Raw genomic sequence first — 25,896 nt, forward strand, 5'->3', positions numbered from 1 at the left:
CCTTTTTAAGGGTTATGGATCTTTGAAAGTCTTTACCACAGAGAGCTGGTGGATGAGTATATTCAATACTGAGATCGATTAAACTTTTGAGAACTAAGGAAATCAAGGGATAGGGAGAAAAAGAGTTGAGGTAGAAGTTCAGCAATCTCTGAAAGGTGGAGCACGCTCAAGGGGCCATATGGCCTACTCCTCCTACTTCTGATGTTTTTATATTAGCTAGTATAGACAAAAGCTTAGGGAGATGGTGGCATAGTGGTAATGTCACTGGCCCAGGCTAACATTCTGGGGACAAGAGTTCCAATCCCTCCACAGCAGCTGGTGAAATTTAAATTTTAGTAGTAAATCTGGAATTAAAAGCTAGTTTCAGTAATGATGACTATGAGACCCATCTGGTTTACTAACGTCCTTTAGGGAAGGAAATCTGCCATCCTTACCTGTTCTGGCTGACATGTGAATCCTGACCCACAGCAATGTGGTTGACTCTTAACTGACCTCTGAAACGGTGTGGCAAACCACTCAGTTTGCATAATTAGAGATGAGTAATAAATACTGGTCTTGCCAGTGCCACCCACATCCCATGAAAGAATAAATTAAAATTAAGCTTGGTCAAGTGATGGATTTTGAAGGAGGAAGAGGGAGCTGAAACGCAGTGTTTTAGGGATGGCCTAGACATAGCTGAAGACATAGCTGTCAATATAAAAGCAAAATATTGCAGATACTGAAAATCTGGAATTGAATAAAAAAAAGTGTTGGAAATGATCAGGTCTGGCAGCATTGTGGAGAGAGAAACAGCGTTAATGCTTCAAATTGAATATGATTCTTCAGAATAGCAAGGCCACTAGTGTTGAGGATGGGGCCAGATTTATACACACCCGCAATCCAAGGAATGGAAAATTCAAGAAGGGAGGGATTTGGAGGTGATTACTGGGATCGGGGTGGTCACTGGTGGTGAAGCCATGAAGGGATTTAAACACTTAAGATAAACAGGGCAAGAGTGATGGGTGAGTGGAATTTAGATGTTGCATAGATACCTTCAGAGTTTGCAATTCAGTGAAGGATGGGAGGCTGACCAGGAGAACATTTGAATAGGTGATCTGGAGATGACAATTGCATGGATGAGCATTGAAGTAATCTAGCACTCAAATACAGTAGAAGTGAAGTAACTACATGAGAAACACACTTTGTATCTAAAAGCCAATTTTAATTTAAAAATGGGAAATTAAAGCATCATAGGTTTGCCTTCATAACATGCGACTAATACTAACTAGCATTATGTTTCAACCATTCTGCAAATTATAGTTTTAGGATAAGTTGCCCTGGTGTCTGCCATAAGACCAATTTTAGCTTTACACAGTGAACTCATGAAACCCTAAAATTGTCTTGCAAGGATGAAAAGACTGGTATTTCCAGAATAAGTAGATTAAAAATACTAAGAATGAGAAAATGGTAGATGTGTTAAATTAATTCTTCAGAAATGTCAAAAACGCATTGGAAATGAAAATGTTACCTGACTTTATTTGGTTCCCTTTCCTCAGGCTGCATTCTTAAATTATCATTATCTCACCAGTATTCCCTCTAGGCTGCACCACCATGGATACAATTAGCACAGCCGCGCACACCCTGATGGCTCACTGAGGTTTTCTGTCACTCTAGCCCATCAGCAAACAACTGGTAGATGCCCCCAGGACATGAAATTAATGGCCATTAATCGGGTGGAATTAACAACCGAAATTCACTCATCAATTCCTGGAGCCCAAAGTTATGTCAGCACTTGTCTTTCCTGTGGCCAGCTCATCGCCACCCTTCCAACTGTCGGCGTCTCCATGTCCCCCTCAGCAAGGTTTCAGGAGAAGGGAGGTGGTGAGTCGGAAGCAAGTAATTGAGTTGGCAAGAGGATTTTTGGGCCAGTTAATACCACTGATCTAATCATTCTGTTGCAGTTGATTTTGTAGAATTATTGAAGGAAGATTGATCCCAGATGTATTCAACAGACAAGGGCATTTCTAGGGAGTTTGTGAAAACTTTTGGATTCCTAGCCCAGATTTCCAAATGCAACGGTTCTTGTGAGGTTATCTAATTGGACATTCTAAACCATGCATACTTCCAAATACTACCTCTCCCCAATTCACTTCTATATGCATTTGAGGCACATTTTATTTTAAAATTTGTGTACCGATTATTACTTCATAACCTATATATTTTTTATCTTTTTAAAATAACTGTAGGTGGAATAAATTCCACTACTTCCTCAAAAGCTACCTCCCTAGCCATTATCCCTCCTGGGATTCCATTCTCTCTTCACAAGCTTTCTTCCCCAGTTCCCAGATGTAGTTTCTCCCTTCAATACTCACTCAATTTACAGGGACATTTTATGTCTCTCAGACCTTCATTCTCCAGATTCACAGAGACACTTTACCTCTGCCTGGTGATTGTTGATGTGCATTAATGACTGAGCTATTTTCCTCATGATTCATAGCAGATTTAGCTAAAGAAAAAAATAAAAGTTGCTTCCACATTTTCTATCAATTCAAGTCAAATTGAAACAAATATCTTGAACCATCACTGCCAATTCAACTTTGGGGAGGTGGTGGCATAATGGTATTGTCAGTGAACTAGTATTCCAGAGACCCAGTGTAATGCTCTTACTGGCGTAGTGGTATTGTCACTGAACTGGTAATGTAGAGACCCAAGGTAATGTTTTGTGACCTGGGTTCGAATCACACCACGGCAGATGGTGGAATTTGAATTCAATTAAACTCTGGAATTAAGCCCAGGAATCCATTTGGTTCACTAATGTCCTTTTTAGAGGAAGGAAATCTGCTGTCCTCACTTGGTCTGGCCTACATGTGACTCCAGATCCACAGTAATGTGGTTGACTCTTAAATACCAGCTGAAATGGCCTAGCAAGCTACTCAGTTGTATCAAACTGTTAAAAAGTCAATAAGGAATGAAACCGGATGGACCACCTTCCACGACCTAGGCAATGGAAACAACAACATCAAGCCCAGCCCCGTCAACCCTGTAAAGTCGTCCTTACAAACATCTGGGGACTTGTGCCAAAGTTGGGAGAGCTGTCTCTCAGACTAGTCAAGCAACAGTCATACTCAGGGACTTGTACCTTTTTATAGATAATGTCCCAGACACCACCGTCACCATCCCTGGGTACGTTCTGCCCTGCCGGGAAGAAAGACACAGCAGAGGTGGCAGCACAGTGGTATACAGTCAGGAGAGTGTTGCCCTGGGAGTCCTCGACATCTCCTCTGGACCCCTCAAAGCCTCATGGCATCTGGTCATATATGGGCAATGAAACCTCCTGATTACCATGTACGGCACCACCCCCCAGCCTTCAGCTGATGAATCTCCTCCAGGTTGAACACCACTTAGAGGAAGCAAGGGCACATAATGCACTCTTGGTAATGGGCATTGAAGTCCCGTGCCCAGAGTGGCTCAGTAGCACCACAGACCGAGCTGGCCAAGTCCCGAAAGACATGGCTGCTAGGCTGGGTTTGCGGCAGGTGGTGAGGGGACCAACAAGAGGGAAAAACATACTTGACCTCATTCTCACCAACTTGCCTGCCGCAGATGCATCTGCTCATGACCACATCGGTAGGGGTGACAACTCCTTGGAGATGAAGTCCCATCTTTATATTGAGGATACCCTCCATCGTGTTGTGTGACACTACCACCGTGCTAAATGGAATAGATTTTGAACAGATCTAGCAATTCCAGACTGGGAAACCATGAGGCGCTGTGAGCCATCAGCAGCAGCAGAATTGTACCCTAACATAATTTGTGACCTCATGGCCTGGCATATCCCCCACTCTACCATTACCATTAAGCTAGGGGATCAAGCCTGGTTCAATGAAGAGTGCAGGAGGGCATGCCAGGAGCAGCACTGGGCATACATCAAAAAAAATGCCAACCTGATGATCCTATAACAATGGACTACTTGCATGCCAAACAGCATAAGCAGCAAGTGATAGACAGAGCTAAGTGATTCCACAACCAATGGATCAGATCCAAGCTCTGCAGTCCTGCTACACTTAGTTGCGAATGGTAGTGGACAATTAATCAACTAATTGGGGGAAGAGGCTTCACAAATATCCCCATCCTCAATGATGAGGGAGCCCAGCACATCAGTGCAAATGATAAGGCTGAAGCTGTTGCAACAATCTTCAGCCAGAAGTGCCAACCGGGTGATCCATCTCTGCCTCCTCCAGAGGTCCCCAGCATCACAGATGCCAGTCTTCAGCCAATTCAGTTCACTCCATGATATCAAGAAACAGCTGAAGGCAGTGGACAATGCAAAGGCCATGGTCCTCAATGTTCAGGCAATAGTACTGAAGATTTGTGCTCCAGAATTGGAGTGCCCCTAGCCAAGCTGTTCCAGCAAAGCAACAAAACTTCTACCCGGCAATGAGGAAAGTTGTCCAGTTATGTCCTGCCCAAAAAAAGCAGGACAAATCCAACCTGGCCAGTGACCACCTTTTATCAGTAAATCAGTCAGTAAAGTCAGATTGTGTCGATCATCAGTAGAGTGATGGAAGGGGCTATCAACAGTGCTGTCAAGCAGCACATGCTTAGCAATAACCAAACTAGCGCTCAACTTGAGTTCTGCCAGGGTCACTCAGCTCATGACCTCATTACAGCTTTGGTTCAAACATGGATAAAAGAGTTGAACTCATGAGGTGAAAGTGACTGCCCTTGACCATCAAGGCAGCATTTGACAGCCTGTGGCATCTAAGAGCCCGAGCAAAACGAGTCAGTGGCAATTGGGGAAAACTCTCTGCTGGTTGGAGTCATACCTAGCATAAAGGAGATGGTTGTGGTTGTTGGAAGTCCATCATCTCAGTTCCAGGACATCACTGCAGGAGTTCTTCAGGGTAGTGTCCTAGACCCAACCATCTTCAGCTCCTTCATCAATTACCTTCCTTTTCATCATGAGGTCAGAAGTGGGGACGTTCACTCTGCAATGTTCAGCCCCATTTGAGACTCCTCAGACACTGAAGCAGTCTATGTCCAAATGCATCAAGACCTGGAAAATATCCAGGCTTGTGCTGACAAGTAGTAAGTAACACTTGCATCACAAGTGCCAGGCAATGACCATCTCCAACAAGAGACAATCTAACTATCACCCCTTGACATTCAATGACACTACCATTGCTGAATCCCCCACTCTCAACATCCTGGGGGTAACCATTGACCAGGAACTGAACTGGACTAGCCACATGAATACTGTGGCCACATAAGCAGGTCAGAGGCTAGGAATCCTGTGGCGAGTAACTCACCACCTGACTCCACTGAAGCCTATCCAGGACAAAGTAGTGCACTTGATTGGCACCTCTTCCACAAACATTCACTTGCTCCATCACCGAACAGTGGCAGCAGTATGTGCCATCTATAAAATGCATTGCAGAAATTCTTCAAGGCTCCATTGGGCAGCACCTTCCAAACCCATGACCGCTACCATCTAGAAGGACAAGGGCAGCAGCCACATGGCAACACCACCACCTGCAAGTTCCCCTCCAAGCCACTCACCATCCTGACTTGGAAATACATAGCCATTCTTTCACTGTCACTGGGCCAAAATCCTGGAACTCTCTCCCTAACAGTACTGGGTGTATCTACATCACATGGACTGCAGCGGTTCAAGAGGGCTGCTCACCACCTTGAGGGCAATTGGGGATGGGCAATAAATGCTGGCTTAGCCAGCGACACCCGCTTCCTCTAAGTTGGAGGGGGGAAAAACTGTGGATCTAGAGTCACGTACACCAGATCATGTAAGGATAGTAGGTTCCTTCCCTAAAGGACATAATTGAACCAGATCGGTTTTTACAACAACTGATCATTTCATCGTCACCATTGAGATTAGCTTTCAAAACCAGATTTTATTAATTGAATTTAAATTCCACCAGCTGCTGTGATGGGATTTGAACCCGTGTCCCCAGAGCATTAGCCTGGGTCTCTGGTGTACTAGTTGGCAGATGTAGTTTAACGTGGATAAGTGTGAGGTTATCCATTTTGGTCGGAAGAATAAAAAGGCGACATGTTATTTAAATGGAGAGAAACTTCAGAATGCTTCAGTCCAGAGGGATCTGGGTGTCCTCGTGCATGAATCACTGAAAGCTAGTATTCAGGTACAGCAGGTAATAAGGAAGGCAAATGGAATTTTGGCATTTATTGCTAAAGGAATAGAGTGTAAAAATAGAAGTGTTGTTGCAACTGTACAAGGCATTGGTGAGACCGCACCTGGAGTACTGTGCACAGTTTTGGTCCCGTTACTTGAGGAAGGATGTAGTTGCACTGGAGGCGGTTCAGAGGAGGTTCACTAGATTGATTCCAGAGATGCGGGGCTTGTCTTATGAGGAGAGATTGAGCAGTTTAGGCCTATACTTTCCAGAGTTTAGACAGATGAGAGGAGATCTAATTGAGGTTAATAAGATTCTAAAGGGGATAGACAAAGTAGATGTGGAGCAGATGTTTCCCCTTGTGGGGCATTCTAGAATGAGAGGCCATAGTTTTGGGCTAAGGGGTGGTAGATTTAAATCAGGGATGAGGAATTACTTTCTCAAAGGGCAGTGAATCTGTGAAATTCACTACCTCAGAGTGCAGTGGATGCCGGGACGCTGAATAAATTTGAGGAGATACAGATTTTTAATTAATAATGGGTTGAAAGGTTATGGGGAGAGGGTGGGAAATTGGAGTTGAGGCCGAAATGAAATCGGCCGTGATCATCTTGAATGGTGGGGCAGGCTCGAGGGGCTGAATTGCCTACTCCTGCTCCTTGTTCTTATGTTCTTATAACTAGACTGTACTCCCTCTAGGAATGGTGAAGTTAGATTGAGGTCAGTTGGAGGTGAACTGTTCTAAGTTTGCAAATCATTGGGTTCTCGTTACCCTGAAAACTGTCTAGGTTATCACAAGGTCATGAAAATAGCAGGAAATAACTGACCAATCCATAAGAGAGTCTAGCTATGATTGGTTGAGTTGGAAAGGCTGGAATGTAATACCATGCTCTACAAATGCAGGAGTTTTACCTCATGGGGAAAATATTTTATTTTATGTTATATCATTTTATATTAAAACATGTTTTCCTGTCATAGGAATATCATACACTTTTTGTTTCCAATTGTGCAAAACCCTGGTTTGGTATCTGCATATTTTAAACCAGTTTTTCCTATTTGACCCACCACAATCCCATGCAATAAATAAATATAATATGATGCTGGATTTGGCCATAATATTATGTATTCACTGCTGGTATTGGATTCAGAGAAAAGACAGAAATGCCACAATTAGAAACTGTCTCCTACATGAATGAGAAATAAGGTGAAGAATACAAGCACTACATTCTAGTGCTGTCCCTCTGGCTAATCAATGTGGGCAAACGTACAAAGTATAGATAAAAGGAAAAAAATCTTCAGTTTTTTTTCCAATCACGTAGCTGTCCTGTTGGTTGTCCAAATGGGTCATGGTAAAGCAGATAGCTATTGATAGGGATAAAAAGCAAAAAGAGGAACCCAAATCAGCATGTAATCGAAAGGAAATAGTTGGAGAGAAAGGAGACTCGAGGGGTCATCCTTAACCTCTCAATGGTGAGTAGATAGTCTTATCAAATGTCAGCAATAATCAGAATCCAACCTACCCTCCGTGGTGAGGGGCAAGAATGAAGTTCAGTTAACAGCTGGTTTTGGAGGTTTCCGCTGTACTGTCGGAAGGTTCTCCAGGCCATAGGAAATTTAGCCTGATTTAACTGTGGTAGTATGTAATCTACTCTACTCTAGATTTATTTCCAATACCCACAAGAATAATGTTGAACATACAGTCCACTCCATGTAACTGAGTTACAATATCTTGGAGTATATCAAAGCTCAAAGGCCAGCATGATTCCTGGCACTTGATAGGGGAGGTTTAAATTCATTAGCAATTGCTTTGATCGTTTGTGATAGCCTTACTTAATCAAACTTTTTCTTGGTTCCAAAATGGCAGCCTGAGTTCTGAAAGAAAAGTTTATAAGCTTTCATCTGGCAGTATGAATAATTCTGCACCTGGATCTATTTTCCAGGTTGCCTTCTTTAAATGCTGATGTAGTAAAAATTAGTGTGTGTAATCACCTACAGCTTCCTCTCTTGTACTCTGTGTACAGTGAACTACTGCAGCAACTTAAAATTAAACAGTGAGCTTGCATTTTGGCACAGGTGCCTTTCGCTTTGGCAAGAAAAACTATTGATAAAGCCAAGAAGGGCTTACATAAAACTCCATAGACAGATTGGTTGTTTACAGACAAGATGCAATCAGAATGAAATGGGAGACAATGCACTTATTTCACTCAGCATCCTGTTGACTATTGATCTTTGCAGGATCTCTGGCTGAATTCTAATAGCTGTAAGAACCAGTCATCGTTTGTGCTTGGAGCAAAAGAAAGAGTTTTTTCAGCAACCTGGGTTGGCTGTAGTTCCTGAAATGCTTGTGACATCCCTACAGTTATATTGGATACTGAATCAAGTTGGACATAACACATTCCAGTGACCTAAATAAAGAGCCCAAGTTTACTTTTTGCTTATGGCTGTTACATGCTTACAGCTGCCTATTGCTTTGTAGGCAAGACCGAATTGCTTTTATTAGAAACTGCAATTAATAGAAGATAACGTAACTCACTTTTGAGAAATCTTGTATCTCTGTGCATTGTAGATAGGGAATTTCTGAGACCAAAACTGTATTTGTTATTTTTATCTATCCTGGACTGGGGAAACTTGATCAAAATCGATGATGTCCAAAGAGTTGCTAGCAGATCACTATCTGAATACCAGTGATAAGAGCTCAGCTTCTTGAGGCAGTCCTGATTATTGAAAAAAAAATTTCATTAGGCTGAATAGCCTTTTATCAACTCTGACTTTTATTTGTAACTGCCAGTAAAGATGTATAGGTTTCTCCAGGTTTATATAATTTGAGTGCAGTTCCAGTTTATGGAAGATTAAGTGCAAGTTGATGCCAATTTTTAGTACACCAACAAAAATGTTTGCCATTAGATTTTTCTTAAATCAGTTATTGAGTATTGCTGAAAAAAGCTTTTCATCTTGCACCCATCAGGCCAGGAATACCAGTAGGGAACAACAATTTATACTGCATAAGAAGAGAGTGCTGATTAGTTGGCAAGTGGACTCTGGTAGAGGCAGTGTCATGGAGAATGCACCAGGGAACAGTTAACTGCCAGGCTTTTGTTCAAATTCAAACCAGACAGGTCGACTCTAGTCAAGGCATTGCCATGGGGAATAAATTGATCAATGGCTCTCCCCAAGCTTTTGTTTAGTTGAAAAAGGTGCAATGCATGGGCATGTTCCTTCTGTCTGCAAAGGACAGGCCCCTGTGTGTGAATATATTTAGCTTCTAGTGTGCATAAGTGAGCCACACAAATATATAATTTTGCTCCGTCTGTCACCACTTTCCAGTGTCAAGAGAGTCAACCTATTCTCCAACAACTGTGAAGGCTGCTGTAGAGCAAACGTAAAACATAGGCGAGTGGCTTACTCCCATTGCTTAGACTTTGCCTTGCTCTTTTGTTTTCTAGCCACACTTCGTAGGAAGTACTTGTAGCATTTATTTAACTTTATATAATATTTTATTTAATTTACTTAATACTTGAAGCACGTGCTCATTGCTTTTCTTATTCATCTGAGATTAGTTCCCTGAGAAATTGAATCCTATTAGTGTCAGAGTATATTACGCCAATTCAAGTCTGCATAATAAACCTTTAAGTTTGTGCAGGATTCCGTCATTAATCCAAGCCAACCCATAATGGCTTTAATCTTGTTTGAATTTTCCTCTGACATTGTGAACACGTTCTTATCTCATATCGCAGGGAGAGTAAAATTACAACGCAAAACTAAAGCACAGAAAAAACGTGAAGAGAAGGACAGACGGGTAAAAGGAAAACCGCAGGAGGATGAATTAAAAGACGCAGATAACGATGACAGTTCTTCCACCACTACTGAAACATCTAATCCAGACGTCGAATCGCCTCTCAAGGAGGTTAGTTACTTTTTGTAAATATGAACAATTTTACCTTGATGTAGCAAAGTGTTAAAAGCCTAACTCTTCCCCAGTCTATTGCATATGAACTGCCCCAGGTGTGGTTAGTTAATTCTACCTTTTTCAAATTGAGTGAAAAATTTAACACCTCTTTCAAGTTAGTACCTTTCGGCTTACATTTGGACAATAAAGATTATAGTCTCTGCTTTTCCCAAAAATCTCCACCATTGATCCTTTGACCTCTCCAGCTACTGCCTCCATGTCCAGTTCCCCTTTCCTCTTTCGGATCCTGATCTTTGACCATCTTCTCGCACAAATTGTTCAAATCTCTCCAATCAAGTTTCCATCCTCCTTGTAGCTCCAAAACAGCCTTTCCAACAGTCACGACTGAGATCCTCCTAGACTGCAGCCATAGTTAATTTTACCCCACACCCTGATCCTTGACCTTTCCGCAGAGCTGAATACAATGACCAAGGCCCTCATCCAGCTCCATGGAGCTGTACTTGTGTAGTTTCATTCCTACTTAGCCAGATGCATTGGCTGCATTTATATTTGCTTCTGTCCTCCATATATATGATCCTGTCTTCCAGGATCTATCCTTGAGCTCCTCTCTTCATTACCTCTGTTCTGTCCCTTGGTGACAACAGGCAAATGGTCAGCTTCCAAATGTATACTGATACAAGTCTCTCCATTTATTTAACCCATAGTCTACCTTCATGCTATTAATTTGCTTGTCAGGCCTCAAATCCTTGTGTCATGATTTCCTGAAGCTCAAATTTGGCAAGACTGAGGTTAACATCTTCATGCCCTGACATAAAATCCACCTCTTGGACGTCTCCATCCCTGCCCTCCAACTGCACTGTCAAACTAAACCAGCTTGAATCAAAAACAGAAAATGCACAGAAAGCTGCCAAGTACATCCATCTGTAAAGAGAAATAGGTTGATGCTTCAGGCATAATTCTCTCTCATAGCAGGAAGATATTTCAGATAAACAGTTCATAAAAAAAGAGTGGTTCAAAAAGCAAATGCACCAGATAAAGAAAAAATGAGTTGAAAGGTGCTTAGGTGGAGAACAGGAGATGGTTAAATGACAAATGATAATAGCGTGGGGCAAAAATTGCCAAGTGGCTAGAAGAAACATGAGGTGCTGTTCTTCAAGTTTAGACTAAGTTTTACTGAAACAGTGTAGAAGGAGAAGGGCATTGTCTGTAAAGGTGGGATGGAGTATTGAGAAGCGGCAGGTGAATGGAGGTGGTAGAGCAAAGTGGTCACCAAATCTACATTTAATCTCTCCAATGTTGGAGGAAAAACACACACATTGCTGTCTCAATCTCCTCTCGAAGGTGCTGGGGGAAAGAGTAGATGTTGGAAGGAGAGTGAATTTTTTATATTCATACGCACTGCTGTCACTGTATGTTCATTCATGGGACATGGGTGTCTCTGGCTAGGCTAGCATTCATTGTCCATCCCTAATTGCCCTTGAAGGTGATGGTGAGCTGCAGTCTTGAACTGCTGCAGTCCCTGTGGTGTAGGTACACCCACAGTGCTGTTCGGGAGGGAGTTCCAGGATTTTGACCCAGTGGCAATGATGGAACAGCAATATATTTCCAAGCCAGGATGATGAGTGGCTTGGAGGGGAACTTCCAGGCGGTGATGTTCCCACGTATCTGCTGCCCTTGTCCTTTTGGATGGTAGTGGTTGTGGGTTTGGAAGGAGCTGTCGAAGGAGGCTTGGTGAATTCCTGCAGTGCATCTTGTAGATGGTACACCCTGCTGTCACTGTACTTCAGTGGTAGATGGGGTGCCAATCAAGCAGGCTGCTTTGTTCAGGATAGTGTCAAGCTTCTTGAGTCATGTTGGAGCTGCACTCATCCAGGCAAATGGAGAGTATTGCAACACGCTCCTGACTTGTGCCTTGTAGATAGTGGACAGGCTTTGGGGAGTCGGGAGGTGAGTTACTGCAGGATTCCTAGTCTTTGATCTGCTCTTGTAGTCACAGTATTTATATGCCTAGACCAGTTCAGTTTCTGGTCAATGGTGTAACTCCCAGGATGTTAATATTGAGGGATTCAGTCATGGTAATGCTATTGAATGTCAAGGGGTGGTTGGAGGTGGTCATTGCCTGGCACTTGTGTGGCATGATTGTTACTTGCCACTTGTCAGCCCAGGCTTGGATATTGTCCAGGTCTTGCTGCATTTGGACATGAACTGCTTAAGTATCTGAGGAGTCGCAAAAGGTGCTGAACATTGTGAAATCATCGGCGAGCATCCCCACTTCTGTCCTTATGATGGAAGGAAGGTCATTGATGAAGCAGCTGAAGATGGTGACATTGGGGAGACATTTGGAAAATTAGGTAATTGCTTTGCTGAACATCTTGTACATACCATTCCCTTACGCGCAGACATAAAATGGTCCCCTCGTCAATATAATCAATTGGGCTTTTTTGAGCTGACCAATTCAGCCACAGAAATCAAGAAATACATAATGTTGGAGTCTAGAACAGTAGAGTATATGGAACTGCTGGTGAATTACTTGGGTGTGTTTTTTAAGGGATACAATAATTGTGCTAAAGCTCTTATTGACTTCAGAATTTGCGAATAAAAGTTGACTAGCTTTTTTTTTTATCTTTAGTCTCCAGATTCCGATAAGAAAAAAGGGAAAACAGTGTTGTCTATCAAAGAGAAAGATGATGCTGATATGTTTCACATATTAAAATCTAAAGGAAAGAAACCCCTAGGAAATATGAAAAAGGAAACCCAGAATGACATTAAGTCAAGGTGAAGCATTCTTATCATATTTATAACTAATATAAATGGGTAGCTTTCTTAAGTATTAATTGGTTCTCTTTCTTTGAAGTTCGTTGGAGTTGCCATATACTACTCCGTTAGAGAATAAACAACGCAAAACCTTCCCTGCCAAAATAGTATCTTCAACCTTGACGAATTGCCCAAAACTGAGGAACCTGCCAAAAAGAGGTAAGGGATTAATGTGTATCAGATTGCAAATACACTGTGCACAACTTCTTTTTGATGTGGAAAGGTTTTTTTTAAACTAATGATTCTGTAATTTTTATTTTAGTGCCTGGCAAATTAGTAGATGGAAGGCCATCACCACTAGTAAAATTTCTTTCAAGCGGTTCTGGTCAGGAAATGGGAAACAGCAGCAGTTCAGAGGGTGAGAAAGACTCTCCACCGCCTGAATGGGACATTGTACCTATTCCTAAATCTAGTAGCAGTAAGTGACTTCTTTCATTCCTGTGACCTTTTTAAAATATAGGAATAAAGGGCAAGATCAGTTCTGCATTCAATTTTATTTTTGTCAAAACGGTGTTTGATGACTCTGTATTCAGCCAGTTCTCAACGAGTAGTAGTTTCACATTCGTCTCCCTGCAGAAAAAGGTGATAATATGATGAATCTAATTTTAAGATTCAGGTTGCGCACAAGTGGCCTGATCTTTACTTTTGTAGTCCATATTTTAGAGCCTCCATTTTGTATTACGATTCTAGATGCAATATAATTTTGTGCCATTCAATTCCATTTAAGAGTCTTGAGTTGGTTGAATTGGTATGAGCCACATTGGAGAAACCTTTGACAGGCAGCAAAAGATGCATATGGAGTTTTTCTGACTTTAAAAATCTGCAGTGAAAATTGGGTTTTAAGCAAATAATTCCACTCTTCCTAGTAACTGTCCTTGACACTTTAAGGTGTGACCTGTACATTACATTTTGAGAGAGTAATAATTTAAGGATTGATGAAATCTTTAAATTCTAGTCTCTAATTCGCACAAAATCATTTTCACAGGATAAAATAAGTAATGAGGTTTATTGTTGAATAATTGAATTCCTCTATTTTAAGATGTTTACAATTTTTTCTATGAGGCAGTATTAACATTTTCAATTTAATCAGAGCTTTAATTACTGAACTCTTTTCATTGTTAATGTTCTTCAGGTTCAGACAGCCTTCAACAGCTCTCCATCCAGACACTTCATGCTGATGTCTTCTTGAAGCGACAGAACTCACCTATGCCTGGACCTCCATCTCCTCCTCCACTTGGATCATCTCACAGTCTAATACTTCGTGCTCCCAGTTACAGTAGCATTGTCAACAACAGGTACAATCCATTATTCACAATTAACCTATCTTTCAGCATATTTTGAGTCATTATGCCCAGAACCTGTGTTTGTGACCAAAAATTGAGTTCAAGTATGTTACAAAATTAACAGTTCAGAATTCTGATCTCTCAAGCTTGAAGAGGCTTGTAGTAAGCAAAATCAGGGTATTTGATATACATTGATTCATATGTGAAAGGTTTTTGTAGTTTGATTTTAATCCATTTCTGTTTAGTTGCGATTGGCCTGTAGTTAGCAAGACATTTCATGTGGCTTGATGACGACAGTTATTCCTCTGCGTTGTCATGTCATGTGGCCTTGGCCCAAAGGCTCATTATCAGGATGCTTCATCCTGAGCCATTTTCTTGGCAGTTCTTGTCAGTGGTTTGCCATTGCCTTCCACTCTCCGGGGTAGGGTGAGGAGGCAGGTCACAAGTTTACCTCAGCCAGAATGGGAATCAAACCCACACTTTTGGCATTATTCTGAACTATATGCTAGCCATCTAGCCAACTGAGGTTACCAGCCCCCTATGTTAGAAAGGTTTGTCTTTATTCTTGGGAAGCCTTTCCATACATGTTGTATCCCCCAATCGCTTAATAATCCTTCATCAGGTTTTAAAACAATATTGCTCCTCAACAAACACTAGGTTGCTTATGAAAATGACCAGTGTGTGAATGTGCCTTAGTAACATCTTAAAACCTAAGAGATTAGATTTGACTAAAAACTATTGAGCTCAGGAGGCTTCTTGAAAATAGAATGAAAATCAGCCATGAGATAAAGCCAATTATGTTCATCCATCTATTATACAATAAAATTCCTCTTGAGGAGGAGCTCTTTTGGAGTTTAGTTCCAGTATGCTATTCCTAGTGAATGGAACTAAGTTAGTCCTTCATGACTGATTTGGTAATCCAGAACCTCAGATGGGCAGGTCCCAAGTGATCAGTTACCCAGCTATGCTACATACTGGCTAAGTAACCAGCTAGTGTAGTTATCGATCTGCCTTAGAAGGATAATCTTGCCATTCAAGACTGTAATTCCTCTCCCTCTGCCCTCTAACTACCAAGCAATATCTGTAGCTGGTAGGGTGGTTTTTGCATAACACTGGAATAGCACTGTGCTGGTAATCTGCCATTTTAGTTGGTAGCATCCAAATTGTTTATAAACATGTTGGGTTTCACTAACTTTTTATTTAGCAAATCTAGTTTGTACTTATCTTACCTGTAGCATTTAGTGCTGTTTAATTTGCAGATGATATTAAAATAAAAAGCATATTTTTAATTTATCAGTGTTTTGCCCATTGCTTACTCATCATGGGTGTAGCCATGAAAATACTGTTTTAGACACGTGCTAATTCGTTTAAAATGTCTTGCATGCAATAAAGTAAATGCACTTCATTTATAGTTACTTAACAAACTTCTTCTGCTGCTCAATGCAAAACTTTGCAGTCTTTTTCTTTCACCAGTCTGGAATCCTGGCATGACACACACGTCAAACAGACCACATCTTTGTGCAACTTCTAGATTTTTTTTGCCTAGCAGTTAAATTCCTTGTTGCTTGCTCCTAGATCTTCTTTCATTTCTTTTGGAATTAGCCATCTTTTATACTGTATTTTTGTTCGGATCCTTTATTCATTCTTGATGTGAGCTTTGCTAGCAAGGCAAGCATTTATTGTTCATCCCAAATTGCTCTTGAGGAGGTGGTGGTGAGCTGCTGCCTTAAATCACTGCAGTCCATGTGTAAGTACGCCCAGAGTGCTGTTAGGGAGGGAGTTCTAGGTTTTCAATCCAGTGACCGTGAAGGAACTGTGATTATAATTCGACGCCAGGATGGTGTGTGACTTGGGATGCCTGCAGGTGATGGTGTTCCCATGTGTCTGCTGCTCTCGCCCTTCTAGAGGTTTCGGGTTTGGGTGGTAATGTCTAAGGGACCCTTGGTGATTTTGGTGCAGTGCAACCTGTAGATAGCACAGATTGCTGCCGCTGTGTGCCAGTGGCTCAGGAAGTAAATGTTTAAGGTGATTTATGGAGTGCCAATCAAACAGGCTGCTTTGACTTGCTAGTGTCAAGCTTCTTGAGTGTGTGAGCTGCACTCTTTTAGGCAAGTGGAGAGTATTCCACCACATGCCTGGCTTGTGCTTTGGAGATGGTGGACAGGCTTTAGGGAGTCAGGTAAGTTACTCACTGCACAATTTCCAGCCTCTGACCTGCTCTTGTAGTCACAGTATTTATATGGCTGGTCCAGTTCAGTTTCTAGTCAACAGTAACCCCCATGATGTTGATGGCGGGGGTTTCGATGATGATAATGCTCTTGAATATCAAGAGGAGATGGTTAGATTCTCTCTTTTTGGCAGAGGTCATTGCCTGGCACTTGGTGTGAATCTACTTGTGCTGTTTGCTAGGTAATCTTATTGAATTATATTGCTATTTGTCTCATATGTATTCTGTCACTATTTTGTAGAAATTATTCCTGCTGATTAATTGTGTGATGGAATACTCTGCACTTGCCTGGACGAGTGCACCTCCAACAACACTCACTCAAAGCTTGACTCCACTCGACATTCACTCCCTCCACCAACAATGCACAGTGGCAGCATAGAAACATAGAAAATAGGAGCAAGAGTAGGCCATTCGCCCCTTCAAACCTGCTCTGCCATTAAATATAATCATTGAATTCTATCTCAACACCATACTCCCGCTTGCTCCCATACCCCTTGCATCCAGAAATCTATCTATTTCCTCCTTAAATATATTCAGTCTTGGCCTCCACAGCCTTCTGAAGTAGAGAATTCCACAGGTTCACCACCCTCTGAGTGAAGAAGTTTCTCCTCATCGCAATCCTAAATGGCCCACCCTGTATCCTGAGATTGTGACCCCTTGTTATAGACCCCCCCCCCCAATCAGAGGAAACATCATCCCTGCATCCAGTCTATCCAGCCCTGTCAGAATTTTATACGTTTCAATGAGATTCCCCTCTCATTCTTCTAAACTCCAGTGAACACAGGCCTAGTTGTCCCAATCTCGCCTCATATGGCAACCCTGCCATCCCAGGAATCAGCCTGGTGAACCTTTTGCAGCATTCCCTCAATGGCAAGTATGCCATTCCTTAGGTAAGGAGACCAAAACTGCGCACACTACCCCAGGTGTGAACTCACCAAGGTTCTGCCCAGCTGCAGTAAGACCTCCTTACTCCTCTCGCAATGAAGCCCTCTCACAATGAAGGCCAGTATAGCATTTGCCACCTTAATTGCTTGCTACACCTGTATGCTTGTTTTCAATGATTGGTGTACAAGGACACCCAGGCTCCTTTGTACATCAACATTCCCCAATCTATCACTATTTAAATAATATTCTGCCAAAATGGATAACCTCACACTTATCTGCATTATACGGCATCTGCCATGTATTTGCCCACTCAATCAACCTGTCTAAATCACCTTGAAGCCTCTTTATATCCTTGTCACCGCTCACATTCCCACAAGTTTAATGTTGTCAGCAGTGTTTTCCTGCAGTGTGTACCATCTACAGGATGCACTGCAGGAACTCACCAAGGCTCCTCAGACAGCATCTTCCAAACCCACGACCACTACCATCTAGAAGGAAAAGGACAGCAAACACATGGGAACACCATCACCTGCAAGTTCCCCTCCAAGCCACTCACCATCCTGACTTGGAAATATACCGCTGTTCCTTCACTGTGGCTAGGTCAAAATCCTGGAACTCCCTCCCTAACAGCACTGTAGGTGTATCTACATCACGTGAACTGCAGTGGTTCAAGAAGGCAGCTCACCACCACCTTCTCAAGGGTAATTAGGAGATGAGCAATAAATGCTGGCATAGCCAATGATGCCCATATCCCATGAACGAATAAAAAAGCAATCTTTCTGCAACATTTAGTTCTGTTTCATCACTTCCATTTAAATCATTCATTTTATTTTGGATTGATTGTCACCCATGTATCACAGTGGCCCAGATTTTGCAGTAGTAATGATGGTAAAACTCTTAGCATTCATTGTTGTTGCTGCTACTCAAACTGACAGCAACTTCTGGAGGCTGGTACCTTAACCAAATATTGTGTGGTGTTGGCCTTTGATTGACAGCATGTTTTATTAATCTATAGAGCTAACTTGGCACAAAGCAGAGATCAAATTGAGGCCCTTTTTTATTCATTCACTGGATGTGGGCTTCGCTGGCTGGGCCAGCATTTATTGTCCATCCCTGTTTCAGGCTGATGACATTTCATTAGAATTGAGTACTGAAATGTTGAGCTGAAATTTTGTTTTGTGGGTCCAGATCCCACACTCGGTCACCCATACATGCCAGCGTCAGGACCGAGGGGGTGATTTTTGAGGGGCAGTCAATTCAGTGCCTACTTCAGGGACCCCCATCCAATTAAGGATAGAGACCAGGCTCTCAAGGCTGAAGATCCAATAAGGGGCCCTCCTGCACTGTCACATTGCAGCCTGACCATCAGAGCTGGAAACCGCTGATGTAGGTAGGAGAAAAAGAGGGCGAGATGGAGAGAGCGCCTCAAGGTGGGCTGTGCAAGCAAAAGGCTCTGAATACTTTTTAAAAACAAATAGAGACGACAGCTGGCAGGCCACCATTCTATGGGGTAGGATAGCCAGCAGCAGCTGCTGCAACAGTTATGTAATTGCAGCCACATAGGGCAGTGTTAAAAATGGTAGATGGCGCATTAGCTGCTCAGTCTCCTGCTGAAAGGCCACCTCCGTTCATCGACTGGGATTCGGCTGTAGTGGGGAGCCCAACTGGAAAATCTGCACGCTGGCTTTAATATGCCCGTTAATGGGTTTAATTGGTTACCAACCACTTTGGGGAGGATAGTACTTCCACCCCCCCCCAACCAGGTTCTTTAAGAATGGCTCCAGGGCAGGACCATGGTGACAAACTGGTATGCTGACCGGTGGCAGGAAATTGTGGCGCTGTCCAACCCCAGTCCCGTCTCCATAGCTATTTATAAATTTTCTTTCTGATTTCCAGCATCCACAGTATCTTGCTTTTGCAGCTGATATCATTAACTTTCTTATCACTTTTTTGAAAGCACAGGTCATCAATGAAAAGTAATAATTGTCTTATGCCCATACCTATTTAAGTTAAAGCAAACCCCAATGGAACGAAAAATGGCATGAAAATTGAACAAGGTGTACAGATGGATGACGCAAATGCTGATTTTTTTTTTTTCCCATTCACGGGATGTTGGCTTCACTGGGTGGGCCAACATTTATTGCCCATCTCTAATTTCCCTTGAGAAGGTGGCGGTGAGCTGCCTCCTTGAACCGCTGCAGTTCATGTGGTATATGTACACCCACAGTGCTTTTAGGAAGAATTCCAGGATTTTGACCCAGTGACTGTGAGGGAACGGTGATATATTTCCAAGACAGGTGGCAGTGTTCCCATCTGTCTGCTGCCCTTGTCCTTCTAGATGGTAGTGGTCATGGAGTTGGAAGGTGCTATCTGAGGAGCCATGGTGAATTGCTGTAGTGCATCTTCTAGATCGTACACACTGCTGCTCCTGTGTGTTTGAGGGAGTGAATGTTTATGGATGTGGTGCCAATCAAGCAGGCTGCTTTGTCCTGGACGGTGTCAAGCTTCTTGTGTTGTGGGAGCTGCACTTATCCAGGCAAATGGGGAGTATTCCATCACACTCCTAACATGTGCCTCGTAGATGGTGGACAGGCTCTGGGGAGCCAGGAGGTAAGTTACTCATCACACGATTCCTAGCCTCTGACCTGCCCTTGTAGCCACAGCATTTATATGGCTAGTTCAGTTTCTGGTCAGGTAACCCCCAGGATGTTGTTAGTGGGGGATTCAGTGATGGTAATGCCATTGAACATGAAGGGGCAATGGTTGGGTTCTCTCTTGCTGGAGATAGTCATTGCCTGGCACTTGTGTGGCACAAATGTTACTTGCCACTTGTCAGCCCCAAGCCTGGATATTGTCCAGGTCTAGCTGCAGTTGGCCATGGACTGCTTCAGTACTTGAGGAGTCACGAATAGTTCTGAACATTGTGCAATCATCAGCGAACATCCCTGCTTCTGACCTTTATGATGGAAGGAAGGTCATTGATGAAGCAGCTGAAGGTGGTTGGGCTGAGGACACTACCCTGAGGAACTCCTGCAGTGAAGTCCTGGAGCTGAGATGACTGACCTCCAACAGCCACAACCATCTTCCTTTGTGCTGGACATGACTCCAATCAGGAGAGCATTTTCCCCCTGATTCCCATTGACTTCAGTTTTGCTAGGGCTCCTTGATGCCACACTCGGGATGCAAGGGCAGTCACTCTCGCCTCACTTCGGGCGTTCAGCTTTTTCGCCCATGTTTGAACCAAGGCTGAAATGAGGTCAGGAGCTGAGTTTCCCAGGCAGAACCCAAACTGGGAGTCAGTGACCAGGTTATGTTAAGTAAGTGCCACTTGATAGCACTGTTGATGACCCCTTACATTATTTTACTGATGACCGAGAGTAGACTGATGGGGTGGTAATTGGCCGGGTTGGATTTGTCCTGCTTTTTTGTGTACAGGACATACATGGGCAATTTTCCACATAGCCAGGTGGATGCCAGTGTAGTAGCTGTACTGGAACAGCTTGGCTAGGGGCGCAGCAAGTTCTGGAGCACAAGTCTTCAGTATTATTGCCGGAATATTGTCAGGCCCACAGCCTTGTGCAGTATCCAGTGCCTTCAGCCATTTCTTGATGATATGTGGAGTGAATCAAATTGGCAGAAGACTGGTATCTGTGATGGTGAGGACTTCCGAAGGAAGCCGAGATGGATCATCCACTTGACACTTTTGGCTGAAGATGGTAACAAATGCTTCAGCCTTATCTTTTGCACTACTCTGCTGGGCTCCTCCATCATTGAGGATGGGGATATTTGTGGAGCCGCCTCCAGTGAGTCGTTTAATTGCTCACCACGATTCATGACTGGATGTGGCAAGACTGCAGAACTTAGACCTGATCTGTTGGATCAGATTGTGGGATTGCTCAGCTCTGTCTATCACTTGCTGCTTATCCTGTTTGGCACACAAGTAGTCCTGTGTTATAGCTTCACCAGGTTGACATCTCATTTTTAGGTATGTCTGGTGTTTCTCCTGGCATGCCCTCCTGCACTCTTCATGTGAACCAGGGTTGATCCCCTGCCTTAATGGTGATGGTAGAGTGGGGGATATGCTGGGCCATGAGGTTACAGATTGTGTTCGAGTACAATTCTGCTGCTGATGTCCTACAATGCCTCATGGATGCCCAGTCTAGAGTTACTAGATCTGCTTGAAATCTATCCCATTTAATACGGTGGTCGTGCCACAGAACATGATGGAGGGTATCCTCAATGTGAAGGCGGGACTTTGTCTCCACAATGACTCTGTACAGTGGACACTCCTACTGATACTGTCATGGGCAGATGCCTCTGCAGCAGGCACGTTGGTGAGAATGAGATCAAGTATGTTTTTCCCTCTTGTTGGTTCCCTTGCCACCTGCTGCACACCCAGTCTAGCAGCAAGTCCTTTAGGACTCGATCAGCTCTCAGTAGTGGTGATACCAAGCCACTCTTGGTGATGGACATTGAAGTCCCCCATCCAGAGTACATTCTGAGCCTTTGCCACCCTCAGTGCTTCTTCCAAGCAGTGTTCAACATGATTTATCAGCTGAGGGAGGGCAGTACGTGGAAATTAGCAGGAGGTTTCCTTGTCTATGTTTGACCTGATGCCATGAGACTTCTTGGGGTCTGGAGTCGATGTTGAGAACTCCCCAGGGCAATTCCCCCCTGACTGTATACCACTGTGCCGCCACCTCTGCTGGGTCTTCCTGCCGGTGGGACAGGACATACCCAAGGATGGTGTTATCTGAGACGTTATCTGTAAGGTGTGATTCTGTGAGGATGACCTATGTCGGACTGTTGCTTGAGACAGCTCTCCCAATTTTGCCACTAGCCCCCCGATGTTAGTTAGGACTTTGCAGGGTCGACAGGGCTGAGATTGCTGTTGTCGTTTCCGGTGCCTAGGTTGATGCCAGGCGGTCTGTCTGGTTTCATTTCTTTGTGACTTTGTAGCAGTTTGATACAACTGACTGGCTAGCTAGGCCATTTCAGAGGGCATTTAAGAGTCAACCACACATTGCTGTGGGTCTTGAGTCACATGTAGGCCAGACCAGATAAGGAAGACAGATTTCCTTCCCTAAAGGACATTAGTGAACCAAATGGGTTTTTGCAACAATTGACAATGGTTTCATGCTCATCATTATTCTTTGAATTCCAGATTTTTGTTGAATTCAAATTCCACCATCTGCCATGGTGGGATTCGAACCTGGGTCCCCAGAGCATTACCCTGGGTCTCTGGATTACTAGTCTTACGCCATCACCTCCCCCATCATTAAAGCAATATCTGAAATAACAAGTACAGTATAAAAACTAAAGTATACAGATCAGAATATCCAATTTTTGATTCCTATCCTGATCTGATTTAGCTGATTCAATAAGGGTGTGCCAGGGAAGTGGAAAATCCTTCTGAATTCCTATTTTTGATCATTATCCAGTAACCCTGTGCCTAAGAGTGCTGGTTGGTGAACCCTCCTGGAGTTAGATAGCTCTCCCTGTATGTTAGTACATTGCCAGAAAACGCTCTCAAATCCACTGTTTAGCAATTGTTAGACTATTGTTCTGGTGTGAAATCCCATGTTCAAACTATTCAAACTTGTTTTAAGTCACAATTATTGCTCACGTCTAAGTACTGACATGTTAAAGAAAGAAACACATGCATGGCTTCGGGCTGTCCCAAAGCACTTTAAAAAGCACTTCATTGGTTGTGTAGTCATAGTTGTAATTTATTTTGAAAGCATAGGAAACTGTATCTTCTCAGCCCTTTGACATTTTGAATGACTAATGTAAATTCATAGAATTGTTACAGCACAGGAGGCAGCCGTTTGCCCCACTTGTGTCTGCACCAGCTCTCCAAATGCAATTACTAAAGCAATTCATTTAGTGTCATTCTCCTGCCTTCTCCCCATAACCCTGCACATTCTACCTTTTCAATAACAATCTAATTCTCTTTTTAAATGCTTTGATTGAACCTGCCTCCACCATTCTCTCAGTGCATTCCAGACCATAGTCACTCGCTGCACGGGAAAGTATTTTCTCATAGGGCAAAATAAGCACATGCCATATCGTTCTCAACCCTTTCACGAGCGGGAAAGTTTCTCCCTATGTACTCTGTCCAGACCCTTCATGATTTTGGACACCTCTATCAAATCTAAAATTGCTCAACCTTTTCATGTTTAGAGATGCAGAATGGGTTGGGCATGAAATGAGCAATTTTCTGATCAGTTAGAAATATGAATGTTATCAGATATTTGCATGTGTTTCCATATATGCAAATGTATATTTTTTGCATGTGGTTATGAACTGGATACTATTTTTACATAAGCACAGTGCTTCTTTATGCTGTGTATTTTAATATTGTTATGGCACATCAGATGGTAAATGCTAAGCTGCTCAAATCCCAAAAGGAAACTTGAAACAACTGTTCTGCAAGTTGTATGTTTATTTCGAGATGCGTGCCTTGAATTCAGTAGTAAGTCCACTGAGTATTGGAGGGTATTTACAAAGCTAAATTAAACATTTATTAATAAAAAAAATAATTTAAAGCACATACATAGGTCTACAAATTGCTATGATAACTCCTAGCTCCAGTAATTAATCTAACTCCCAGTTACATCTCTGTTAAGGCAACAGTAAAAACAAAATAGATTTTAACAGACCCAGGCAAAGCAACACAAAATACCCTGGGCAGGGATGTTCAAAGTGAGTTTTCTTCAGTTCCTCCAGACAGCAATTTGAGCACAGTGGCTGGAGGCTTTTCACACTTGTTAGATCTTAGAAATCCTTCCCCTTATGTATAATCTCATCTCCTTTATACATGTTTCTCCCTTTTTAATGTGAATCCCATTGTTTCAATATGTCTTTGGACTTTACCTTTCTAATAATCTTTCATAGCACCAATTTTATCAGTAAGCTTTGGAAAAATAAACACACTGTTTGGCTTCTTTTGACTAGGTGTGACATTTCATCCTCTTAGAAATTCACGACTATTCTGGTTTATCTCAAAATGCAAATTTTCCTTTTATACCTCTCATTCTAAAACTTAAAAACCATGTTTACTTATTTAGCATTTCAAACCTAGCTTCTCTTGTGATACATCAAAGCCTTCGGACCAGCTGTCTTTCATTCAATTAAGTCCCACCCAGGCAGACGAGCACTATTCCTACCCTTACAATAAATCCCAATAACATAAAAATTGCTATATTTTCATAACGGAGTGCGTGTTAGTTACAGAATTGCCTTTTTTTGTTGTTGCAGTGATGCTGGTATTAAACCAGTGAATGGTAGTAAATCCAAAATTGTAAAATCAGCATCTCTCCCTGGGAAAAATGGCAACCCCACCTTTGCGGCTGTGGCCGCAGGCTATGACAAGAGTCCAGGTACTAACTACTTTGTCCAGCTACTGAATGATAGAGCTGTATATATGGAACACTTTCATTTCCTGGTAGTAAACCTGTTAACTCAAACTAAATATTGAAATATTCTGTTCATAAAAGTTTTTTTATAATATATTTGCAGGCAGCAGCGGTCCAATGAAAGCACCTTTAATCAAAGCCGAAGCCTGTGGCAACATTCCTACTGCCCCTTTATGTAATAGCATAGCTTCCTTTGACAGCGATGAGTCAGACACCAGGTGAGGGATATAATCTGCCTACTAACTGATATTGAGTTTTAGGATAGACAGCAGGGAAAATCAATGTTTTGATTTTCTTTTGACTATTTCCCTTCCAATTATAGCATCAGTGATTTTCTTTTAAAGAGGACAACTTTAGTTAAAACATTAACTGACTTTTGTATTTTTAATTATTTTCTAGTAGCCTTGCAATTGTATGAATATGTTGGGTGAGCCAAACATTCTGTAGTACAATTTTGTGTAGATTATTTTAATTTGTGATAGAGCAGTCATGTGGGAAATATTTGGCTCGTTTTCCTCCTTTAATCTGTTTGCTGCGAGTTGGTTCACTTGGGCTGTCATTGATTTGTTTTATAGAAAATGTGATTCTCTTAAAAAGTTCAGTTTTTTTTTTAATTTTGCATTTCAGCTCCAGCTTGTTGAGTCCATGCAGTATGAGTACCACCAGCACCTCTGAATTTGCTCCTCCAAACTCGTTTTCAGCTTTCGGACCCAGCAACTCCTTCAATCTTACTGGAGGTAACGCATTCAAACTAATGAGTGATCTGTAGATTGGGATTATATCGGTAATATACAGGAGTGTAAGGATGTGGGTGGGAGGGTTTCCCTTTCATTCGTAGAAATGCCCCACCTTAAATATTGGGCAATGAATTTGAATGCATAATAGTTCCTGACTGTGAGGACTAGATCATGAAATGACTTTGTCAGCAGTCCCAATGCTTTAATGCCAGCAGCTTGGCAATGTAACGTGCCAAAACAAATCCACATTAACTTGTGCTTATCCAGTTATTAGTTGAACCATATGGACCAGAGAGCTACTGGATTCTATCTATTAGCTGGCTGATCTCCATCACAGCAGCACTGTAATTGGTCTCAGCACATCAAGTGAGGGACAGCAAATTGGACCTTCCTGCTCATGTTGCAAATTCACTTATTTTGACATTGAATGCAGAGTGGAGCTTTGCTCCAATTCTCTTAAGTGTTTTTGCATGCTTAACAGACAAGACGGCAACAGAAAG

The 25,896-nt window shown here is 42.5% G+C and overlaps 1 protein-coding gene across 4 annotated transcripts in view; it reads left to right on the plus strand.

Annotated features, from left to right (window-relative positions):
* tmem131 (transmembrane protein 131) overlaps positions 1-25,896 on the plus strand; it is a 169,708-nt gene that overhangs the window by 134,681 nt on the left and 9,131 nt on the right. For all 4 annotated transcript variants that reach the window (XM_078545156.1, XM_078545159.1, XM_078545158.1 and 1 more), the window contains 8 exons: positions 9,860-10,029; positions 12,662-12,807; positions 12,887-13,005; positions 13,109-13,264; positions 13,979-14,141; positions 24,502-24,623; positions 24,763-24,877; positions 25,287-25,396. In XM_078545156.1, coding sequence (XP_078401282.1) covers positions 9,860-10,029; positions 12,662-12,807; positions 12,887-13,005; positions 13,109-13,264; positions 13,979-14,141; positions 24,502-24,623; positions 24,763-24,877; positions 25,287-25,396 — 1,101 coding nt within the window. The remainder of the gene's footprint in view (positions 1-9,859; positions 10,030-12,661; positions 12,808-12,886; positions 13,006-13,108; positions 13,265-13,978; positions 14,142-24,501; positions 24,624-24,762; positions 24,878-25,286; positions 25,397-25,896) is intronic.

Source organism: Cetorhinus maximus, chromosome 7 (assembly GCF_964194155.1).
Source record: "Cetorhinus maximus chromosome 7, sCetMax3.hap1.1, whole genome shotgun sequence".
In the NCBI taxonomy this organism is placed as follows: Eukaryota; Metazoa; Chordata; class Chondrichthyes; order Lamniformes; family Cetorhinidae; genus Cetorhinus; species Cetorhinus maximus.